The 21,283-nt window shown below is 44.9% G+C and overlaps 1 protein-coding gene across 1 annotated transcript in view; it reads right to left on the bottom strand.

The window, feature by feature from the left end:
- The window catches only part of LOC120836315 (cholesterol transporter ABCA5), a 55,989-nt gene that overhangs the window by 22,208 nt on the left and 12,498 nt on the right, over positions 1-21,283 (bottom strand). The window contains exons 10-17 of the mRNA XM_042287794.1: positions 20,555-20,674; positions 19,157-19,295; positions 18,998-19,088; positions 16,452-16,737; positions 14,903-15,016; positions 12,654-12,846; positions 10,455-10,597; positions 615-887 (exon numbers count right to left, since the gene is read on the bottom strand). Coding sequence (XP_042143728.1) covers positions 615-887; positions 10,455-10,597; positions 12,654-12,846; positions 14,903-15,016; positions 16,452-16,737; positions 18,998-19,088; positions 19,157-19,295; positions 20,555-20,674 — 1,359 coding nt within the window. The remainder of the gene's footprint in view (positions 1-614; positions 888-10,454; positions 10,598-12,653; positions 12,847-14,902; positions 15,017-16,451; positions 16,738-18,997; positions 19,089-19,156; positions 19,296-20,554; positions 20,675-21,283) is intronic.

The following is a 21,283-nucleotide window of genomic DNA, read 5'->3' as shown; positions in this document are numbered from 1 at the left end:
GAAGACTTTGATTGCATTTTCATCATATAGGCACAACTATCAAAGCTATGACAGCCACACAGTTTTGGTACAAAAAACTAGGTTTACCTTATGGGCAAGACATACAGGTGAGTCACCCGATTTTACGTGTTTATAGGTACTTTTTAAAATTATTCCGAATTTTGAAATTTATAGGCGCGATACAGTGGTTTCAATAATGCGCCACCCCAATTTTTCGCCAATCGACAGCTTATGAATGAAGATGGCCATAAATAAAAGTGCTTCACTTCCTCTTCGGAGCTTTTAGACAAATGTGCACATACATTTTTCTTTTTTATTTAGGAAACATGTTTTATAACGGCAAAGCGCTTATCATAACATGTTGAAAGCGCATGCTCAAAAGCCTACTTCCAGCGAACTAGAGTGTATCATTGGGGCAAAAACTTAATTATTCTGATTTTCGTCCAAGAGAGGGCGTTATCAATCTGCAAAGTGCGCTGGTTTCAGATTGATACCACAGTCCGTTGCACTCCTAGACCACATTGTTTTGGTGGTAACATTTTGACACAACCATACACCAAAGGGCTAAGAGTGTAGTTTTCCGAAGAGAAAGGCAGAAACTCGAAGAGACTGGCCTGCCTGTCCTCGACCACTTCGACGGTGATGAGGGACGGCATGTAGGCGATCACCACACTCATCATCATCGTCCAGGTGTAGAGTTGCGGGTCGAAAACCGTATCGACTCCCCTCTGGGGCCACGGGTAGGACGACAGCTGCACGCGGCGACGGCTCAGCGCGTCCGCCGACTTCTCGGAGACCGCGAACAGCGTGTTGAAGGTGAGCGACTGCAGGATGGGCAGCGTGTGCACGTACGAGTCGTTGATGAGCATCACCAGCGGGTTCAGGTACTGTGCACCGCCCACGCGGTCCGGAAAAAAAAAAGAAAACACAACACAGATGGTAAGTTGAATTTTCGTTGTGCTTCCTGGCATTATGATCACAATCGCGAGCCTGTAACTTTTTTTTTTTTTGACAGACTGTCATGAAAGGAGATAGCTGGAGCAACTAAGTACGCTGCGGTTAAGACCCAGTTCAGTAGCGCCACTCATGTTGCTGCGTAGAGCAGCGTTGCACCAGTTAACCACCGCAAGAAATTGGTCGCGGACAATCAATTACTCTTGTAATAGATTGTCCATACTACGGTTATCTATATACCTACAACTTGCCTTCATTTGTGTAGGATCTACAGTCATCCTAAGTTACCTTCCCATACGATGTCCCTAGCAGGCTGCTACATGGTCAGTGCACCTAGGACGCCGATAGAATGTGCGCGGCCAATTGCCTACACGGGGCTTCTATAGGACGAATGTTAGGAAGGCTATGCTCCTTCTTCACGCATGTTACCATAAAACGTAGCTAGAACTTAAATAGTTTCTTTTATTTTAAGGAATCACTGACTTTTCTCTTTTGCTGACCTGCCTAATAAGATCGTTTGGTCTCCTGCCTGTTAAGCCATCTTGCACCAGAGCAAAACATTGCCGCCTGAGGCGTCTGACAACACCTATACTGTAAACGACCCGATTCAAGTGGCACGTAAATGAGCGTCACGTGATGAAGACAGGCAAATTACAGACGTAAAACAAGCAGACAATGAGAAGAAAAATGGCGCTACTTTTCGTTTTCCAGTAAATCTAAAGACAACCAAATCCGCAAATGAGTGCTATCTCGCGGAGTTCTCGACTGATCCTGATGATTCTGCCAACGTTCGCAAGGTCATCAAATGAGTCTTAGCAGTAATTAAACGCGGCTTATGTTTCCGACCTTAGTTTCCAACATACGTTTCACCTTATGAAAAGAAAACGTTGAACTTCGGAACACCGTTCACTTTTTTTTTTTTTTAAGTCACAAACATGTTTGGTTCGCGGAAATGTGCAAGGTATGAGTAAAAGAATCAGTTGTTGTTTTTTATGACTGACACCGCTGCTGACTTATATTTTCTAATGAGTAATAGGCCCTTTTCAAAAGTCCATCAAGCAACATTGGCGGTTGCTATTTCTTAAGAACGAAGCGTCTGATTGGTTTCGAGTTTCGCCGAAAGTGAAGATGTTCTTTCTTGGAGATTGCGCCGGGACCCGACGACGGAGGCAGCTGATGGTCGCTGACGGAATAGTAAACCAGACAGGACTCCGCGGATAGAGAAAAAAAAGAACACGTCTATTTACAAGCAGAGTGTCGAACCGATATTTTTATCGGTTCGGTTCGGGTTCGGGTTCACGGCTTTCGGTTCAGTTCCGGTTCAGTTCCGGGGCGCAAAAAATAACGGTTCAAACCGGTTCGAACCGGTTCGAAACGGTTCGCACCGGTTTGAACCGCTAAATTGATCATATATTTTCCGCTTTGTTCGGTCATATGCACTATTTAGGCCGTGAAACTAACTGCTGTAAACGATCTGATTTTTGCAAGGACTTATTTTTGAGAATTTCGCGAATCGCCTACAATCCGCGAAAAATGGGTCCCGCGAAAAATTTCGGTAAAATGTAAACAGATTGAAATTTATATTGAGATTCCACCGCGTCAAGAAAATTACAACCCGCGAATTATTCCGAAACTTCAGCTTTGACCTAAATCGCGAAATATTGAGCCCACGAAAAAGAAGTCGTTTACAGTATATAGATTTCTTCTTTTTTTATCGTTTGTTTAATCCAGTTTTGTTTTCAGGTACAAAAATTATAAAATTCTATTATTTATACCTACACAACAAGAAAGGAAAATCTACATTAACATACAAAACGTCGTGTATATACGACTCAACATTCCTTCGTTTGCCAGAGTCACATACATTGTACCTGAATCGAAATGTTTTCGGAAGTGAAGTAGGTTGCCTGAAATACCCGTGATTGGTACAACTTTGTATCGCAGTATTAGATGTTGATTCGTGGTTTCGCCCTTGAACTAAGGAATTCATTACAGTGAATAAAATCATGAAATGGGCAGTTCGTCGCCATATACACCATAAAATGTGTTTTATGGAATACGTTTCACAATATATATATGATGACGAGACGACTGAACTCAAGGCAATATAATTTTCAAGATGTCACGAAAGTCACGGGACAAGTCCTTCCAGTCTATATTTTACAGAAACACTAAGCGACAATCGCAATGCTTGTTTTTCTAACTAGCATTGTTTGCTCTCAGCAGCATGATGCGGGCGACGAATCATGCGAAAAGGAGTGGCTGAAATTGTTCACTCTAACCTATGAGCACCTTCGTACTGAGATCGAATCTGGCCTAAAACAGTGCTTACCCATGTGAACATTTTCGTATATTGGATAAACTGACATAGCCTGGTTCTTGAGGTTTGCTCTTGACAAAATGCCGGTCAATTTAATTTGCAAATAAGCATCACCCTCGCTAATTGATGATTTTTGTTAAATACAACAAAGTGGAATTTCATGCTCTACTCAATTCGGAAGCTACTTAATTGGACACTTTCTGAGAGTTTAAGTGTGCAATCGTCATAGTTCCACCATTCGTTCCAGTAAAAAAAGGCGATAATAAAAACACATAAAAAACGCAATAATAAACTTCTATATATTTGAGAAGTTATATATGCGTGAGGAACACATATAGTTATTTAAATTAGCTTCGAAATAAAAAAAAAAAAACATTATTTAAAGCTTTTCTAAATCACCTATAACGTGTCCATTGAGGATAAAAGCGCCGGAAAAGATTTGCAGAACATCTTTCAGATAATTTAAAGGTTCATTTACTTATATATCTTTGAGGTGACGATCTTCTATTTATGATGCCAAATCTTCAGACAGGAATTAAGTATATTTTTATTATCATCGATAAATTGGACTTTATGAATTTCACATAACCGCCTGAGGCCGACACGGAAGGACGATACTCGAAAATACACCAGCTGTTGAGTCTTCGGAAACGTGCTTTTGTTAGCTGTTTTGCAGTGTAAAATTCTGGGTTGCAGGGTATGCAAAAAACACAGTGGTCACATGATATATCTGAAGGCAAATACACGAAATGTGCAGAAATAAGGAGATGACACGCAATTTTTTCTAAATAATCCCTTACACAACGCTTTACTGCAAAAATAGATGCATAGAAATGCATAAAATGATATTCCTAATTAAACATAGATTCCGCGCAGGGCAAACGAAGATTTTTAGAATCCTAATATAAATCACTTTTGGGCATCAGCTTGCCTCAGCTCGAAACGTCGCGAGATACTACCTCGGGAGGCTAATGTTATCTTAGGTTTTACGTACACTTGTTTTGGGACCTTACTTCACAACTCTGTTCTTTATCAGTCATGTGCTGCAACATTTCATTAGGCTGCCGTATATCATCGTTTGGGAGCTTTAATGGTGTGCATACATGTAAAATGGGTCGTGCAGCATTTTTTTTTACCTTAAGTTCAATAAATACCGCTAAGTTGTAATCCCTGAAGTTTATAACTTGAAAAAGCATCCATTAGTTTGCCCCTCCGCGAAATGGCAGACGCAGTCAAAAGAAAGAAATGAAACAGCTTTCCCTCCTCAACTCGCAATTAGAACTATCAGCCACGTGATCTGATCCTAATATATGCACCGTCAATGTTTATCATAGTCCTACGCAGGGTTGGCAAAGCAGAGAGCATGGGCTAATCTTCAGGTATAGTTTTAGTTCGGCTATAACGGGGCCCGAGCCCCACTAAAGCGACAAACAGAAACAAACGACAGCGGCTAGCCTTAAACCAGAGAATTTCGCGATTTCACAGGCTTTGTAGAATAAAGAAGGCTATGCCAAAACACGAGTATCCTTCGCACGATGGCACCATTTGCAGGCTTGTAAACACTCGTGCACACTTCGCGAGCACCGAACAACTTAAAGCCGTATAAAGGTACCATCGCGAACATGCTGCATGTGTCTACGGCTTGTCGCTTTCGTTTGTTTCTGTTTCTAGCTCTTGTGGGACTCGGGCCCATCATAATTTTTGAGTTGAACACGAGCCGTTACCCGAATGTTTGGCGATGCTGGTTGTCATGAACCAGGGCATTCGACTCGGGATCATGACAATCGAGTACATCATGGTGTCACGTGACTCTCAGTGCGAAGTTGTGATGTCATGTGACGTCACGGTATCAACAACGTTAATAGATCTAGTGACGTTCTCAATTTGAATCGACTTAACGCGGTGAGTCACGTGACGTCACGGGGTCATGTGATATGACATTACTTGACAGCATGTCTTAACATCATGACGTCACGTGACGATGTGACACATGGCTAGTCATAGTGCCAATAATAAAGCGCCGCAAAAAACCAGGATTTATTATACATGGCAATTCTGTATATGACGATTTGATCAATACGTAGAGGAATACACGAGCCAATTTTTTATTCTCAAATAATAAATTTGTAATACTAACAAAAAAAAAATACCGTGAACCGTTTTGAACCGGTTACCGTTGTATTTTTTTCCGGTTCAGTTCCGGTTCAGTTCCAAGATGGCGGCGAAGATTTCGGTTCGGTTCAGTTCCGGTTCGGCTAAAAATAACGGTTCTGTTCCGGTTTTCGGTTCGGTTCGGTTCCGGTTCGACACCCTGTTTACAAGCGAAGCTCATTTTCGAATGTCCCAAAAAGGTTACCGCACGTGCTGTCCTTGTCTTCTTCTCCTCTCAAAGCGTCCCCTGCCCCAGCTCGCACGAGCGTCGCCAGTTCACCCACACACAGGGGCGCACGTGCAAACGCCAACACGCAATGGAAAGAAAAAGAAGCTCGGTCCTGTTCCCGCGTCCACCCACGGTGATGGCGGGGCCGATTCTCACACCTCCCGACTAAGTATATTTTTTAGACCCGAAATGTCAAAAATAATATATATAACATCTAAACTCAAACGGGAACGCATATCAGTCACACCTTGCACAGAGTTTGTGACTCGACCCGCAAGAATCCAAACTATAAGAGAAATTTCCCCCAATATGCAAATCATATGCTAGTAAAGTGATTCTTACTGTGCCCGCCAAGGCTCCAAAGCAGCGACAAATCTCGCGCCGAGACTAGCGCAGCATCTAGCCTCCTAGCCTAGGCCTCTTTGCCGACAGGTTATTCAAGCCACCCAGATTTCGGCGGGGCTTGAATCGGACGGTGTGTAGCTGTTTCCGGAATTTCTCCGCGCAAGAGCGACGACAGTTTATACTCTGTCTTGATTTACGAATCAGGAAAGGGCCTCGCAGGTGGTCGCCGTTGTCGACGCCTTCTACACTCCCAGCTCTCTCATACGTGGCCGGCTGGCAGGTGGTCGAGTCTTCATCGGCGTCCTTAGCTATAATCTGGGACATCTTCATCTCGAAGACGGTGTCCTCGTCACTGTCCCCGCTTTCCCTGACACCTTCACCGGCCGGTGGTGACGTCAGCCACCCTAACAAGATGTCCGACTTCTTGTCGACACCCACTTCCTTGCCGTGGTCGTCATCAGCTTGCCAGAACGTCTGCCAACAAAGCAAAATATCCGGTTCTTTTTCGTCGTCCACGTTCACGTTCTCGTCATGGTCATCCTGCCGCCCAGGCGATAAGTTCGGTCCTTCGTCGTCCACGTTCTCGCCGTCGTCGTCCTCGGCTTGCCGGAACGCCTGCCGCCCAGACGATAAGTTCGGTCCTTCGTCGCCGTCCACGTTTTCGCCGTCGTCATCTTTGACTTGCCGGCATTTCCGCCTCCCAGAAGATACCCCCGGTTCTTCTTTGTAACCGGCGCCCACGTTCTCAACGTCGTCGTTATTGGCTTGTAGGAACTTGTGCAACCCAGGTAAGATGTCGGGACCGGCCAAGACGTTGTCGAAGTTCACACATGGGTCGTCCTCAGATCGCCGGGACGCCTGCCGCCCAGGCCAAGTGCACGGCCTTTCGTCGTCGACGTTCACCTGCTCGTCGTGGTCATCCTCGGCTCGCTGTGACGTCCTCCAGGCACGCGAGACGTTCAGCTCATTTCTGTCGTCAACGTCCGCCTGCACAGACACGCAGCAGCGATTGTTCTTCGACGACCGTTTCGTGTCGTCGGCTTGTAACAGAATCTGAGGCACCTCGCGGACCGATGGGTCCCACCTCTTCTGATCTTGGTTGTCCAAGTTGGTACCGTCGGTCTTGCCCACCTCGGTCGTCACCTTGTCGGGCTCACGACTGGAATCTTCCTCCACGGTGACATTCTTGGCGTCTACTCTTTTCTTGTGAAACAGAAGTTCTTCTGGTGTCTTCGTCCGGGGACATTCGCGGGAATAGTGCCCCAATTCCTTGCATTTAAAACACTTCACCCGATAATTTTCCGGTACGATGCCCTGCCTTGGGCTCTCGCGTTTTTCCTTGAGAGAAGTGGTGGTTTCAATAAAGGGCCTCCAGACCTCAGCTCGAGACAGTCCGAGCTCTAACAAGACCCGTTCTTTGACCGCACCATACCCACTTCTTTCACCCATGTTCAGCCTATTCACTAGTGCACGCATGCTCTCCGTGAAATAAGGTCGCACAAGATATCCTCTGAGCCGCTCAGGGACTTCATATCTCTCGAAGACGTTTTCTACGCCATCAAACCAGCTCGGCACTAATATGTCGGACGACGGCATGGGAGTCAGCACTCCCTTCATCAATCTCGAAAAGCGAAAAACTTCATCTCGGAGGTTGAACTCCATGCCGCCTCCACTGGCTCGCCTTCGGTTTTCTGAGCGTAGATGTTCTAGCTCTAGCTCGAGACGTAACAGCCGTTCTTTCTCCCTTATAAGTTCTATCTCCTTTTCAATTGAGCTGTATGATCGGACTCCTCCGTTCCCATCCCCTTGTGTCTGCGAGTTTGCCACTAATCCACTCAAAGGTGACAATTCACCTGGCCCGTCAACATCCCTATTCTGACCCCTATTCTGCTCTGGCGTTAGAACCGGCATCCGCCGCTCTGCGCTGTCTGTATCCATGGCGGGCACACGTCAAAGAATCACCTTACCGTAAGGTCAACGACTGCCGCTGGATCACAGACGCAGCCCGCTGCTCAGAATAGTCAGGCACGAAATGGTGTCCGAGCTGTAGACTCAAGCGTTCCTCGCTGGAGTGGGACGGCATCCGGCCAGAGGTAGCTCTGCCACCACGAAGTAGCTCGGTGGTCCAATCTTCAAGGAGCTCGGTGGTCCAGTCTTCTCTGTAGAAGGCTCCACCAGTGCCGCGTCAAGTCGCTGTCCGCCGATTCCGTTGTGAAGATCACGCCGCCGGGGTCCGCTGACGCAATCCTGTCGACTGCGCCAGTGAAGATGTTCTTTCTTGGAGATTGCGCCGGGACCCGACGACGGAGGCAGCTGATGGTCGCTGACGGAATAGTAAACCAGACAGGACTCCGCGGATAGAAAAAAAAAAAAGAACACGTCTATTTACAAGCGAAGCTCATTTTCGAATGTCCCAAAAAGGTTACCGCACGTGCTGTCCTTGTCTTCTTCTCCTCTCAAAGCGTCCCCTGCCCCAGCTCGCACGAGCGTCGCCAGTTCACCCACACACAGGGGCGCACGTGCAAACGCCAACACGCAATGGAAAGAAAAAGAAGCTCGGTCCTGTTCCCGCGTCCACCCACGGTGATGGCGGGGCCGATTCTCACACCGAACGCTTACGTAGTACTCGTTTTCGACACCAGCTGAGCCGACTTCACACCGAACATTGACGGTGCCCTCGTTTCCAATAGATGCTCAGAGCATAGAGTTATTATAATGTACGCTAGAGGTTCAAGTAGCACTAGTGTCTATGCGACTTCCGGGAGGCAAATTGAAGCAGACAGCAACCAGTCTACTTTTGTGGTGCTCCCGTGCATTCCTTTGGGGAAACGCGCGTGCCTTTTGTCTCTTCAACGGACATTAACTCAAATAACTGTCGTTATTTGGGTCGTACCGAATAGTATGTACCTTTATGAAGATTGGAAAGGTGTAATGGTTTAAGTAACTACACGTTTCTTTACCACTGGACGATGTCAAACTGCGCTATATTTCAGGTCCAAACCTCTGTTCCATGGCTGGTATGTAAAAACTAGCAGCGAGTCTAAGCAAAATAAAAATCGAAAGGAATGTGGCGTGTGTTCAAGATTCGCTAGCATTCCAGTGGTACTTATTTATTGTTAGTATGCCCGTCCTGACACTATATGAAAATGACTCCATCCTGCATCTTTACGAGCGGGACAAAAATACATTCGAAACGTAAAGAATGAAGTACGTGGGCCATGAAAGGTGTGCCTTTTTATTATTTCCTATGTCAGGTAGCTCTTATCAGGCACCTGTTTTCTGGCGTCTCCCTATTTTCAAAGATTTTGTGCCTGCGAGTGATGTTTTGGACGCGGAACAAGCAACTTCGCACATATTCATGAGCAGAAAGTATAAAGCAGAACTTATGTTTTTTTTTTGTTTTTTTTTTTTTATTTTGACCGTCTGCATGCACAAGGAGTTACTTATCCAGTTTTACTGCGTAGCTCTTGCCGTCTCTCTTGGTTTTCCACATGTCGTTCGTTCGTTTGGCACGTATAGACGCTTTGCAGCAGCTGTGCATGGGCGCCGCCATAACCGACCTTCAGTTTTTGTTTCCATTTATTTTGACCGATTCTCTCCATCATTACCATAGCAGGACAGGCTATTGTCATCTTAGATCCAACTGTGTCCTTCTCCCCAGAATTGGCCTTTCCGGAGGCTCGGCAAAGTCCGCTTCAGTGGCTTGGTTTCTCGGTATGAGAGGAGAAGGTCAGTAATGGCGGCTGTGATCTGGCGCGTGTGCAAAGCGTCTATATTCTCCATGCTGGAAAGCGCCGGCGCTGTGTTCGCGCTAACAGTGTCCCACTGTGCACATAAATGCATGTACGAAGCCGTTTTAGCATCATTTTTATGCCACAAATTTAAAGTAAAAATGCCATAATTGAATGATTGTTTCTTCTCCGAGACTGAGCAATGTTCAATGGACGTACGAATTATTCGTGATATTTGCTCTTCTAATTGAGAGCAAGGATAAAATGCACAAAATGTAAGGGCGCAAACGAGCTGGTGTACGTTGCACATGGTTGAAAAAACGCCGAGACTGCGGGTAAACGACACAACACTAAAAAGTCTCTTTTTAGTGTTGTGTCGTTTATCCGCAGTCTCGGGGTTTTTTCAACCATATAAAATGCACTCGCTTTTTTCCATAGAAATACATTACCGGAAGTAAATTTCCGACTGGTTTCTGTCTGCTTCGATTTGCCACAGCACACTAGCGCCAGATGAACCTCTAGCGTGCATTATAATAACTCTACGGCTCAGAGTATGTGACCAAAACAGTGGCGGACGGGCAATGGTGCGCAATTGTGTAAAGGTCTATTATGTAGATGAAACTAACCCCCCGTTCGCTCCCAATCTTTCAGAGAATCTAGAGGCATTGATTGCTGTCGGACCAAGCGTGTCCAAGAAATATCCAGACGCTACGAGATTGTCTACCTTGTTTTCGGCCACAAGGTTGTCTGGAATCTGCGCGTAGTAACTTCCAGGAGGAATATTTTCGAGAAGAGGGCTGCCATTGTTCCACCGTACGGTCATGTTGAGCGTTTCCATGGCCTTCTCATAGATTTCGATTAGACTATCTGGAAAGAAGAAGAAAACCCATCAGAGCTAATCAATCGATTTGTATGGCTTGTAGTGTCTCCGTATGCCACAAGCTTTGCTACGCAAGATAAGCTTGCATCGCTTCTGGCTTTGCCTTGGAGGAGGAGGGATACCATATTGATTTAAGATAACTATAACACAGCAATTTGTTTTTCAATTAAAGCTTCCTTCTTGAAGATGAGAAAAATATATTAAATCCTTACTATGTCTTTGTTATTTAAATTCCTAAAAATGCATCTCTAAAAAGCAGTGTTGGGAAGTACTTCAAGTTTGTTGTACTCGATGTACTACTTCCAGTAAGTTTAGAAAACTTGTCCTTTACTGGAAGAAGTACATTCTCTAAGCCCGTACTTGTACTTAAATCATTTTTTGTACGACTGCAGCAGTCGTACGAAAGTACGACTGCTGACTTTAAACGACATTTTCCAAGTTTGGTCATGCTACATTTGTATCACAATGATGCTTTCTCAACAATTATAAATGCCTTATAAGTTGATTGTAGTAAATAGTTCGTCGGCAAGAGTAAAACAACTACATTGTGGCCAGTTGACTTTATTCAATATTCAGCGCCATTTCAGAAGATAACTTACGCAACCCGATTACGCCAGGGATAATGCATACTAGATTTTAAAAAAAGAACACTGTATAGGGGAATGAAAGGTCATCATGAAATATTATGATAGAAAGTGATTGTAATTTACTTGGAATGTACATTGTATTCATAGTGCATTACTTGAAGTATATTGCGCCCTGTCTACTTACTATTTACTTGAAGTGCATAACCACTCATTTACTTTGTACTTCAAGTACTTTTATAAGTACTTTACCAAAAATTGCTAAAAAGTGATTCGTCTAAGACGTAAACGTTGTAGCCCACGTTACGTGTTGAAGCCCCAAATCAGCAACAGAAAAACTTTAGTGGTAGAATAGCAACAGTGAGAAGAAGTTTAGTCTGCACGGCACCAACATTATCTTTAGGAGAGAGGTCACTCAACAACTCAGTATTTACGAGGTCTAATCAAAAATTCCGAGACTGATTTTCTAGCGTAAAAAGAACAGGCAGCACAGTGAGGCGCGCGCAGCAGCCGACGGTAGGGACGCTCCTACGTCACTATGCCAAAGCGCGTCGCTCTGTGAAAATTCGGAATTGCGCTAGACGAGTTTATTTGACCACGTGCGCGAGCATAATGGTGATCTGTTCATAGACTGCAAACCAAAGTGAGAATTACGCCAAACTTGGCAAATTTAAAACAGAGACCATTTAAATGATTTAGAATGCCTATGTCAAAACGAAGTGAGGTGTGCGGGGCGTTTGGAGTGGCACTCGCGCACCAAAACTGGCAAAACGTCACTGAAGTCAAGGAGAGGTCGGATAAGGTTGCCCTACCGCGACCTTATCCGAGGCGCGGGTGCAACTTCAAACACGTCGCAAAATTCACTGCTTTTTGACCCAAGCCTGCTGAATCATTTCAAAGGTTTGTTTTATATTTGCCAAGTTTGATTCAGAATCGATGTTCACCCTCGCTCTGGCTTGCAGTCTATGGCAAATCGCCATTGTGTCCCTGCATGTGGTCAGAAAAACTCGCGTAACGCAGCTCCAAATGTTCACACAGCGACGCGCTTTGGTACAACGAGACACGAAGGCTCCTTCCTTCGACTGCTACGGCGGATAATTTTGCAGCCCCCTCTTTTTACGCTACAAAATCAGTCTCGGAACTTTTTGATCATACATGGTACATATTCCTTAGGCCCAAAGTAGCTCGTGTACACCTCGCGAGACAAATAGCGCGAATCTGATGTCGTAGTTTCTTCGCATTTCTTCGCGACAGGCATCAAAATGTACCTTGGGTTATCGCTCCGAATAAGCATTTTACTCCATCGCAGTAGCTATTAAAAAAGCTTTTTACATCTCAAAAAAAAAAGAAAAAAACGACGATTGCTTGTTTGCGTTAATATTGTCCCGCCATGTACTATCTTTCTTCACTAGGCAGCGTTGTCGGAGGTTTTGATTAAAGCGTTCTGAAAGGTTACTACCTTCCGAGCTCGGTACCCGATAGGCTTCGATAATTTTGCCGTCCGGATAGAATTCTGGGGTGAGCAGGCCAAGCTTGTTGACGGGAACTTCGCTCTTGGAGAGCAAGGAGTAGCTCAGTACCACCATGAAGACGGGCAGCACCACCAGGGGCACCACGTGCATCGGGGCGCGGAGGAAGAGCAGCATCCGAACCTGCACTCGCACACCCCGAAATGGGAAATAAAAAGTTTACAAATAGAAAACTCTCTGTTGTGTTACGATTTATCAGGCAACTTTAGTGCCTCGAGGATCTTCTCAAATGTGTAACTGACGTACAGAAGGTGACAGAACACGAGGCTAAAATTCTTCACAGCGTTTCTCCTGCGGGCAACAAAAAATGCCTTATTCGCTACACATGATTCTAACCGAAGACGACGGACGACAAAGGGGACAAGGGACAAACACACACGTCTCAGTTCGCTATTCACTCAAGAACTTCTTTTTGGCTAAACGGTGCGCTGCAAATCTAACCAAATTGCTTAAAGTAAAACACGTCTTAGTGTACTTTTGTTTCTTTATTTCGTCAATAACTATATCACTTTATTTTAGATCACTTTATTGTTCCATTTCAATTTTACAGCAACCAGTGTGCATCTAATTTGTCCTTCAGACTTCCTAGAGCTTCGCACTCTTTGTTCAGGATTAAGGATTAAAGTTAGACTGTTTTCTTTTAAATAAATAACGATTTATATTAACACTTTCATATTTTGACATTTTGAGATCGGCCTACTGAACTGAGTTCATTTGTGTCTTTACAAGACATGACATAAAAACATCCGTGAAATTTGCATTCGAAATTTAGATATCGCCAACGTACATATAGTACCAGTGTAATTGTTAGCTTTTGGCGTCTGGTCAGGACATCATGTAAACCTGTACGTGTTGTGCGCGTAAACACCTTACAAAAAAAAAATTTTTTTTTTTTTTTGGGAGATTTGTTAATTAGAGTAGATCAGCTCCATTACCAATTTCAATCTGGATGAGCATTATGCAGCCGTGTGGTCATGCGGGTAATGATTCCAGGCTAGCAGTCTCACGGCAATGGCCAATTAATTGGGGTTGTGTGGATATTTATACAGCGTGTAGTTGGTTAGCCATTTCAAAGTTGCGACGAGTCACTCGCTGTAGAGGAGCAATTTAGCCAGTGCAGTACAACCGCTAGCCTGGGGTCTTTAACATGCACCACGCAGTAGTGATACACGACCGCACGGGCCGATACGATGCTCATCCAGATCGAAACGGGCAGGGGTGGGGATTGAACCCAGGGTTCCTGGGTTCTACACCGCGAGCTTTCGCTCCACGTGCTCCGAGCTGGTGTGCGCTAGACCACTCGGCCACCGATCTTTCTACGGCAATGCCCAAGTTGGCTATCTACAACGGAGACACGATCTAGCCTCCCACGGTCTACACATGTATGCACAAAATTTTACGTTATTGGTCTTCGCTCGTATACTAATTTTCGACAATAGGATCGTTCGATTATCTTGCTCCTCTTGCACCGCCGCAAAAAAGTGTAGGGCAGTGTACTTCCGGCCTGTGCATTGAGACACAACCGGAAGTAGACCGCCCTACCATTTACTGCGCTGGTGCAGGAAGTTTAGGAAAATCGAACGAGCCTAATGTATACAATATACTATTCCTTACAAAGCTCTGCAATTGTCGACACTCTATGCTCGAAAAAAGAATTTCCTTCTAAATACATTGAAAATAGTATCGATCAGGAAGACCGATCCATAGAAGTCACTATTGTCACGCTATGCGGAAAGAACATCGTCTGATTCTTGCGCAGGTGTGGCGGTGACGTCAGAACAACGCCGAGCTCTGATCGGCTTTGATTGAGAGGACAGTGTGTAGACCTCAATGCTAGATGCCTCGAGGTCTACCCACTATTTTTTTTTTGATCAACCAATGAGAGGTCGGCGTTCTGACATCATCGCAACTCCTGTGAAAGAAGCAGACGACGTTCTTTCTGCATTGTCACTGACAGCTTACGAGACAAAGGGCGTGGCAAGCCCGAACTTATTATCGCTCATCAGCCAAAAGGATGGCAGCGTTAGCCGATAGGAAGACCAAAGAACGAATCACGAAGCAAGATGCGCGAGCCCACTATGTCACGCCCTGCGTTTTTTTACGTTCTTAGTGACTACCGAACCCAAACTTCTGACAATGAGGAAAAAGCGACTCGCTGCGAGTGCCCCCAAATACGTGCCTTGAAGAAGGCGACGAATGACTGGAACGCATTGGGAACCACGGTCGTGATTGGCATGGCTTCGCCGGTGGTCTTAAGGAGTTCCATCTCTTCGATCTCTTTCTGGTAATGTTGCTGCGAGCCAAAGAATAATAAAGGGAACTTCATCATTCGGCCGCCAACGGTCACGTTGCACAGCTCAGTCAGCATGCTATGCTGTAAACATTCGAATGGTCAACATGGTTGCTAATAAAAATGTCTTTAAAATCATGCTCTTGTGTGCATAAGTATAAGTACATACTGAAGCCGTTGATAGATATAGAAAAGGACAGTATTTATATCGAGGTCTTAGTGAAGCTGGCCTCCTGGCGCTAGGTTGTTCAAGCATCCAATCTTCAGTCTGCCCCACTCTTCAGTGCTCTACCTACATTGAGGTATATAACAATTTATACCCGAAACCCATACACGTTTCTGGGTTGTAATGTTACTGAAACAAGAGCTTCGGATCTTTCTAGACAAAAATCTCCTTTGCATAATCAGTGGTGAAAGCATCATCGCCATTACGCTTAACCTCTAAAACATTAGCGTATTTTGTCCAACCTGCGATATATTTCCTGGACCTCTGGGAATTGCGTTATTTTCTAACCTCGCTTACAAAAACCTTTAGAATAAAAACAATTTGTATGCAACTACTAGAACATACCTGAATCTTTATATATGCCTTCAAATAACAAAACACCTAGGTCTTGTATGTGCAAATTAAATTTCAGGGTAATGGACTGCCTACCAGAATGTGCTGTAATCATTTGCGTGACGTCAACTCCACCAAATGCAAAACCAAGTGGATGATCGTTTCCCCATTTCACAAAAACTCCATTTCACAAAAATCTACGACTAAGAAAATATAATTCTATAAGGAAGTAAGACAGAGCGGCTTTTTTTTATATTAGGGCCGTCACCCTCAGTCCCTTTTCGAAGCGCCTTTCTCAAAGAAAAAAACAAAACAAAAAACGTTAAGCATAACTCTGCGTTTTATGCACGATATGCAATGCTTTACAAATAGCCCCATATTTGGTTCAAGCGTATTATTCCAACTTTTCTGAAGTTATAAACCATAAAAAAGCGCAAAAACAATTTCTACCAGTGTTTTCTTTTTACAGTTGAATTATTATTGAATAAGAAGTTAGTACTTATTATTGAATAAGAGGTTAGTGCACGAACGACGTTCTCTAAATTGAACATAACTAAGGAAAAAATCATGTCTAGGATAAAATAAGAGACAGAACAAACACGAGCTCGTGTTTATCCTGTTTATTTTAACCTATAGTCCCGAGTTTTTTGTAATATAGTCCGTCGCAACTCAAGAAGGCAGGGCGAGGGAAATGAATGCCGGGGAGGAAGAAGCAGAGGGAACGCTAAAGAGAGGAGGAGGTTTCCCCCTCTCCTCTCCAGCGTTCCGTCTGCTTGCTCCTCCCCAACCTTCCTTTCCCTCGCTCTACCCTCTTGAGCTGTAACTTACTATATATAGTGCAGTACTGTTGTTGTTGTTTATCTCTACGTCGTCACTCACATGAATGTCGCGGAGATGCAGATCCTCCGGCTTCTCCACCTCCCCCATCTTGAGGAAAACCTCCTCAAGCGTGGTCATCGAGATCCCGTAGCTCTTGATGCCCATGGCCTCGTCGCTGACGGCAGATTCGATGGCGCCGAAGAGGTTGGCGAAGTTGTACGTACTGTCCATAGGAAGGATGAAGGCGATCTCGGTGCTCGTCGTCCGATACACGCTAATATTCGGCACGAACTGCTGTATCAGCTGGGTGATGGCGGCCTTGTCCGAGCCATTTTCGATCACCATTCTGGAAAGGCAGCACGGCGATCGTGTGACACAAGCAACGCTTTCAAGAGACAGCTATAGGTTTCGTCGGAAAAAGGGGAGGAAGGGGGGGGGGGGGGGGGGGGCAACCAGCTTCACATTGTGCAGACTTCCTTAGAACACCGTCCAAGCCACTAAAGACTATATTATAGTAAACAATTCAAAACAGGAAAGAACAATGGAAGAACAAGGAACAACAAATAGAAAGAAAAGAACCCAAACAAAACACGAGTTTAATTAAATAACAGCCACTGATTTTCGGGCCCGCTCCTTCGGCTAACTTCCACCAGGATTTCTTGTTTACAAGTTGGTTTTTGTATGCAACTTTTTTATTGGTTTTTACCCTGTTCGTTAATTTTTAATTGTGTTAAGTCTGAAATGCTAACCCTGGAGCAGGCTGGGGTACTTGATTTTTATTCCTTTACGTGCCTTAGCTCAATTACAGAGGTTTTGTCAAATTCATGTTGAAGGATATATCCTGAATACGAAAGCACTTCTTGATACCAATGATGCAATGGAGGAGAAGACTGTGTGCAGTGTCCTCCTTTTTCTGTTTTCCTCAGTCTCGAGGTTTTTCAAAAATGAATTGTCTCCAGCTCGCTTGTTTTGAGCATTTTAACCGTGTCTGTATTCTTTAATAGTATTACACGAAAGAGGTATGGTCTCAAATGTGTCCCATACATTTCACCGTGCTATACATATTTTTCACGTAAGGTCCCTTCCCCTATTTCAGCCCGCCGGCCGCCATTACAGGGTATTGAGAAGCAGACGTGGACGTCGCCGCCGCTCGTGCGCTGCTCGACTACCACATCGCTGCGGCGTGTGTATGTTACAGCATCCACATGCATGACTATAACACGAAGTTTTCGTCCGAAATGCAGGCTCACTGAACTGAACATTTTAACTCGAAAGATTCATAAAATACATTATACAAACCGGCAAGGCGCGTTAAGGGCGCAGGTTCGCCGCATTCTTAGCCCAGACGTTGGGTGGGCACCCAGTCGGGGTTCTTATCGTCCACGAGAATCGAAGGTTCGCCTTCACGTTCAAAGACGTGTCTGTACTTGAGGCATTAAAAGTCTAAGCATCTGATCTGTACAAACTCGCGCCGCTGCCGGAACACGATCGGCACAAGTGGGTTACCAACACCACAGATATAAGGAAGCTCAGCGACAAATGTAAAAGCAAAGAGACCAGCCGCTGCTGTCCGTAATCTAGAAGGAGGTGTGTCACTCTCTGCAGCGTCACAGTACCAGACACTGTAAAGCTACCTTCGCCGTTGTGGCAAAGCGCACAGGGTATGATGGTTAGGTATGAGTAATCCATGTATTACGGATGACACATGTATTTCTTACCGGTAATGATGGAACGACCACAAACACGGCCGCTGTCGAGGTTTTTCAAATCCTACCGGCGTAGGCGAGCAAAAGCTCCGGTGTTTTGGGGTCAGAAGTTTTGTGCTCTCAAGCGGTCGGTTTATCACTTTAGGCAAGCAATGCAGCCCTATATTTGGCACTGCGCTATTCTCCTTTGCGGAGGGCTTGCTTCTGCTGCGGCAACCGAGCATCGCGCACATCGGCATTACGGTACCATTTTGATCGCAAGAGCACATAACACGAAAACACGAAAGAAAGAAACGCGCACCGAAAACGATGAAGTTGCACCGGCCAGCGTCGCCGGCGGCGGCCTGAAACCGAAACTATGTCAGTACCTGGTGATGGCGGCGACATATCGCTTAAGACCCGGCAGTGACGTCCGAGAGAACGGTGTATACATTGCAGCGGATTAAACGCGTCACCGTCGGAAGCGTTTGGGAGACAGAGGGGCGGAAAAGGGGGGGGGGGGCGTGGTTGGGGGACAGAATACCAAGAGGGTTGAACCCCTTTTTCACCAATTATTTGCTGGAAGTCTCACATTTATTTAAAACAGCAGAACCTCTCAATAACAAGGGCCAACATAATGAAAATGCCATAGTCATGCGAACTTATAATACGCCTATAATCCTGTGTACTCATATCACGTACTGATCTTTGAATTCAAATACTGATGTTGTTAAGATTAATTAATGCACTAAAGACGAAACTGTTTATCCGAATTTCTTGTATCTAGTCATATCTTTTAGCAGAAACATAATTTTCATCAAATGTTGCCAGCCATTTGTGGTACATGATAAAAGTACCGAATTATTAAGTTTGCGTATAAGGTGTACAGAGAGCAAGCGGTGGTATAAAAACGAAGCTCACGTCAGATGGTATCCAATTCCAAAGCGATTCTTGAGAAAGAGCGACGTGCCCGCACAGCGTAGTTTCCCTTTGCAGATGATGGCTTTCCAGTCTGTCGAGAGGAGCAGCATAGAACCGTAGTCACAGAACAACACGCTCGAACGAGATGTTCGAACCAACCTGCGAGAATATCCGCTTCGTCCATGAAGTGTGTGGTGAGAACGATGACTTTGCCTTCTTTGCGTTTCTGGAGTTGACTCCAAAGATGACGCCTGGAGTAAGGATCCATGCCGCTGCTGGGTTCGTCGAGAAACACTATCTGTCGAGGAAGCAAGATTGCTGCGGGTATTCGCCGACCTCAAGGCGGAATGAAATGTGGGGTCGTCATTCGATTCTTTCACGAGTCCCTTTTAGAGCGCGGCTCTTAGGCGCTCGTTCCCGTGTTCCGCGGCGTCGGAGTCGCCGTCGCCGTCGGCGTAACCGCCGGAGGAGAAGTGGGTACGCAAGAGAAGGAGGGGAGGGTACAGAGGAGGAGGAGGGGAGGGTATGGAGAATAAGAAACGGAGGGTGCGCAGGAGGATGGGAGGGTATGGAGGAGGAGGAGGGTACAGAGAAGGAGGAGGGGGATAGGGAGGAGGAAGATACGAAGGAGGAGAAGGACACGGAAGAGGAGGAGGAGGGGAGGGTACGGAAGAGGAGCAGGGGAGGATACGGACGGGGAGGGTACAAAAGAGGAGGGTGAGATGGAAGAGGAGGAGGGTGCAGAAGTCAAAATACCTCAAGAGCTGCACTCTAATTTCGCATTACACAGGTTTGTAAAAGTTTTTAATTTTGTTACTAAAATCCCCATGCGTATTTATATAACCTATAGGCCAATATACCACATGAAAAACCCATACGAAGAAATATTTGAAAATTAAGGAGTTTTCTCAGTAAACTTTTCAATTTTAAGCAGTTCCAGACAATATCTCGTGCCTTAGATACGTATATAGCCCATAGAACACAAAATATTGTCGGCTGCCGTGCGCTACATTTATTTAGCTGGGATATTGCTTTTGGCCAAATTATTAAAGACCAGGGAAAAAAAAAAGATTGCCATGTATGAGCCAGTTGAGGCACCGTAGAAAACTATGGCCAAACATTGACATGACCTGTGTTTTCTTTATTGAGACTATGGCGTATAACATGTCCTACAATTTATTCATATGGCATTGTGGCATATGGGATCATATCAGTCATTCAGTCTTTATTTCAATGGGGTTGTTACTGCTATTTTTTTATACTCGTCCCTTATGCTCATCTGAGACTTCATGAGGGGTACTAACAATGTCGACCCGAAACATACATCCGGTTCATTTCATAATATATGTATTCATGCTTGCACCAGATTCATATAACAATCAGTTAAACATCACATCACACAGCAATGCTAAATAATTACACCAACGTCGCACAATTGAATGGAAAAGACAATAAAAAAGTCAATTGTCAAATACAGAAGAAAAAAAAATGATGCGATCAGAAAACGAACCGGTTCATATGGTTCTGTTCCTATATTTAGTTTATGTCTCTTCTTACCTTAGGATCGCCTATCAGCGCAATTCCCACAGAAAGCTTTCGTTTCTGTCCTCCGCTGAGTTTAACCGCCGGCACGTCCGCTTTGTCCGTAAGATCCAGTTCTCTGAGAATGTTCTCCACCTGCAATGATTCATTCCATTGAAGTGAGATTACCGAATTGATATCAATGGTTTCGTTACCGAATTCTACCAGGTCCGTAAGAGAAAATTAAACCCAGTTTTTGGGACTGAATAAATGAGGTATCGCAGAATGTGAGACCTTCATGCAAATTCGGTGCTAGCGGTAGTGATTAAATGCGAAAGAACCAAAACATGACCATACCTAAATTTTTTTTTTATGAGCCGACGTTTAAATATGTTTAATATTCGTCAAACCAAGAAAAGACAGTGTGGGCGCGTGCGATTTTTTTTTTTCAAAGGAAAAAAATATTAGAATGAAAAGTAATATTGCTTTTTTACTTGCTAACAATTTTTTTGCGTTTTTTTTTTTAAATTGAGGTTTGGCTTTTAGAACGTAGCAGGTTTTGCTAAGGTGCCTGGAATGCGTTTCCGACTGCTGTCTTTAGCGTCCTACACCGCCCATATATCGAATGTGATCTCGAAGTTTCCGTAAATAACGTCACAAAGAACGGAGTGTCATTCTGCCGTACGTCGCGATCCTGGCGGTGGTGCGTACAGGTTTTGGAAGCAAGGACGAGGGGACGCGAGCGTCGCTGTCGTCGTCGCGGCG

The sequence above is a fragment of the Ixodes scapularis genome, unplaced genomic scaffold, assembly GCF_016920785.2.
Source record: "Ixodes scapularis isolate PalLabHiFi unplaced genomic scaffold, ASM1692078v2 ptg000320l_1___fragment_2___debris__unscaffolded, whole genome shotgun sequence".
Lineage (NCBI taxonomy): Eukaryota > Metazoa > Arthropoda > Arachnida > Ixodida > Ixodidae > Ixodes > Ixodes scapularis.
This window is presented reverse-complemented; position numbering and strand designations above follow the sequence as displayed.